This window comes from Coffea arabica, chromosome 2e (genome assembly GCF_036785885.1).
Source record: "Coffea arabica cultivar ET-39 chromosome 2e, Coffea Arabica ET-39 HiFi, whole genome shotgun sequence".
In the NCBI taxonomy this organism is placed as follows: Eukaryota; Viridiplantae; Streptophyta; class Magnoliopsida; order Gentianales; family Rubiaceae; genus Coffea; species Coffea arabica.
The window spans coordinates 69587563-69590757 of NC_092313.1; the positions used below are offsets into that span (position 1 = coordinate 69587563).

General features: G+C 39.2%; 1 protein-coding gene across 1 annotated transcript; it reads left to right on the forward strand.

Annotated features, from left to right (window-relative positions):
• Positions 1–299: 299 nt before the first annotated feature.
• On the forward strand, positions 300–2616 carry LOC113732799 (heavy metal-associated isoprenylated plant protein 32-like). The gene is made up of 3 exons (XM_027258784.2): positions 300–599; positions 1010–1085; positions 1226–2616. Exons 1-3 carry the CDS (start codon positions 570–572, stop codon positions 2482–2484), a joined length of 1365 nt encoding a protein of 454 aa, XP_027114585.1. The 5' UTR covers positions 300–569; the 3' UTR covers positions 2485–2616.
• The last annotated feature ends 579 nt before the right edge of the window (positions 2617–3195 follow it).

Consider the following 3195-nt stretch of genomic DNA (forward strand, 5'->3'; position numbering starts at 1 on the left):
CCACTTTCCAATTGAAGAATGTAGTTATATTTTAATTTTCCTAAAATGCCCTTATTCAATATAAGTTGTTGTTACTATAAACCTACCTCATTTAATGAAAATTGATTCTTTTTTTACCATCAATTCAAGTTTCCATAAAGTTGACTCTATTTAATGTGAGGATATTTTAGAAAAATAGCAATCTAAATTTACTTTTTCAACAAAGTTAACTACTTTTTCTTAAACTGTGTGAAAAAAAAATGGGACAATCAAATGGAACGGAGGAGTATAAAACAGCACGAAACCCCATATAACTAGGTAGCAAAGCCAGAAATACAGAAAAGAGCTTAAATAGTTTTATTCTTGCAAAAATTATATGCTCCCAACGGACCCTTCTTTCTCTCTTTTCCTTTCCTGAATTTGAGCATTGCATTTTCTTGTTCTCTGCTAAGTTTCCTCGAGAGGGGTTCATCGCATTTAGCTTCTTTTGTCCAAAAGGACTTGTTTTCTGGTTGGAAGTTCTCATTTTCGTGTCAGCAATTAGTCTATTTAAGGGCTCCTTGCATCTCGTTCTGTAACAAAATAGCAGAATGAGTAAACAGGACTTCTTGAGGACTCAGGTATTGTGTTACTTCTTCCCATGGGCTTTCTCTTATATTAGATTTAGGTTCTTGTTTTTGCTTTATTGTGCATGATTAAGTTTGTAGTACTACTCTTCCATTTTAAGATATGGTAATTGGCTATTCTTGTTACATGAAGTTATCTGGAGCAATATTTGTTGTTTCTTTCAACTTTTTTGAGTGTTTGACAGAAAAAAATGAGAAATTTACTGCAAAGATTTCAACTCGGAAGGATTCTGGAGTTGTAAAAGCTAATCAAGACTATTTTTTCCCTCAAAGTGATGATTTTTAGAAAAAAAGAGCAAATAAATCTGTAGTTTGAGACCTGATGAGGATATTTTCTCTCGGAATGTGCAAAGATTTTGCACTTCTTTCTCATCTTCAATTTCCTTTCCACAAATTTCGTGCAGAGTTGTGTTCTCAGAGTGAACATCGATTGTGATGGTTGCAAGGACAAGGTCAAAAGGAAATTGCTGAAAATTGATGGTAAGTCACTCTTTAGTTAGTAATTGGCACTAGAATCTTTAAATAGTTGCTCAGAATAGGTAAATCTTGGGCAACTCTGTTCAAGTGCGTATGACCCCTGTGGACTCACTGCTGACCCTTTGGTAAATATGATTTTGCAGGAGTTTATACTGTTAAAATAGATGTAGACCAACAAAAAGTTACTGTGACGGGAAATGTTGATCCAGCTACACTGATAAAGAAGCTTGACAAGGCTGGAAAGCACGCAGAATTGTGGGGAGCACAGAAAGGCGGGGGTGGTGCATTCAACTTGATCAACCAGTTCAAGAATATGCAAATTGATAACTTTAAAGGTGGGAAAGATAACAAATCTCAAAAGGGTGGAAAGGATCAGCAGAAGGGTGACCAACAAGCTCATCAGCTGCAGAATCTTAAAGGGCCAAAGGATCATCTGAAATTTCCTCCCAAGGATCAGAAATCTGTCAAGTTTAGATTGCCTGATGAAGATGATGAATTCGACGATGATGATTTTGACGAGTTTGATGATGATTATGATGATGATTTAGATGATGAATTTGATGATGGTTTTGATGGTGGTCATCATAAGCATCCATCTGCAAAAACTATACCTATTATGGGTGGCGGTGGCGGTGGTGGACCTGGTGGAGGCGGTGGTCATGGACCTAACAAGGGGTCTAATGGTATAATGAATGGTTTTTTGAAAGGTGTTTTCAATGGTGGGAACGCCAAGAAAGGTGGTGGGGCTGATATATCTATGCAAATTAAAGGTATGGGAGGTAATAATGACGGTAAGAATGGCAATGGAGGTAAGAATGGTAAGGGAGGCAATCAAAATCAGGGTGGTCAAGGTGGTAAAAATGGCGGTAAAAATGGTGGAGGCATGCCAGGGGAGGGTAAGAACGGTGCGGTAAATGGTAAAGGTCAGAATAATAGCAATGGTGGAGGAAAGATTAATGAGAGCTGGGGTAAGAATGGGGTAGGGAAGATGAGTGGGGGCATGATGATGAACAATTTACCCCAGGGATTTCATGACATGGATATGAACCACAGAGGACCAGTTCCCAGGAATATGGGTCAAATGGCCCAAATGGGCGGCTATCCAATGGGTCCTGCCGGAAATATGCCGGCGGTGCAGGGACTACCGGCCGGTGCAGGGATGAACGGTGGGTATTATCAAGGTATGGGACAGGGGAACCCTTATATGAACCAGCAATACATGGCTCAAATGATGATGAATCAACAGCAAGCTAATGGTGGTCATGGCATGTACCACCCTATGATGTATGCCCGTCCCCCGGCCCCCATGCACTATGGACCGCCGATGATGGCGCCTCAGGCCACAGATCATTATACTCACATCTTCAGTGATGAAAATACTGACAGTTGTAGTATCATGTAAATTGGAATTGCTTCTGTTTTGTTCTGGTTTACTACTTAGCATAGGATATGAGTTTGTGCTATGTTTTGGTTTGTAAGTTGAGAGTCGCAAGTTGCAACAATCCAATGCTACTCAGAAGTGGTTAGTTTATCATTTCTTTCTTCTCTGTTGTTGTTCTGCCTTTTCTCTTGAGTTGTCTGTCTATACTTCGTCTACTGTGAATGGTAGGTTTCAGTAACATGCTCAGAATACAATTAGATCAGTACGTAATCAAGATAAACATTATTGTAGCATTCTTTCATTCTTTTGTGAAAAATTATGGAAGGATTTGAGTACTGAAGCCTAGAGGGATGACAGATTTTTTTTCAAAGAGCTAAATTCAAAAGCTAGAAACGGGAAAAGGTAGGGGAGCCATTCTAATTTCTAACCTCTAGCGGTCTAGCCCCAGGTCTGCCCTTTACTCAATTCTTTCCGGTTGTGTGGGGTATGAGGGGGGTTCTTTTTACTGCACATTGTCCTTTCTTATCAGCCTTTCAAGATTTTTGACTGTTACTTCTTAGAGGATATTTATTGAAGAAAATTTTTATCCTCATAATTCTTCATTAGGGCAGAATTCAAATCTTGTTTGTATGCTCCTGTTGGATTGCTATTTTCTAAATGCTCAAGTAAAAAGGGACACAGACCCCATGAAAGGCGGTGGAGAGAATCACTTGGGAGACAAGATTAATTCCT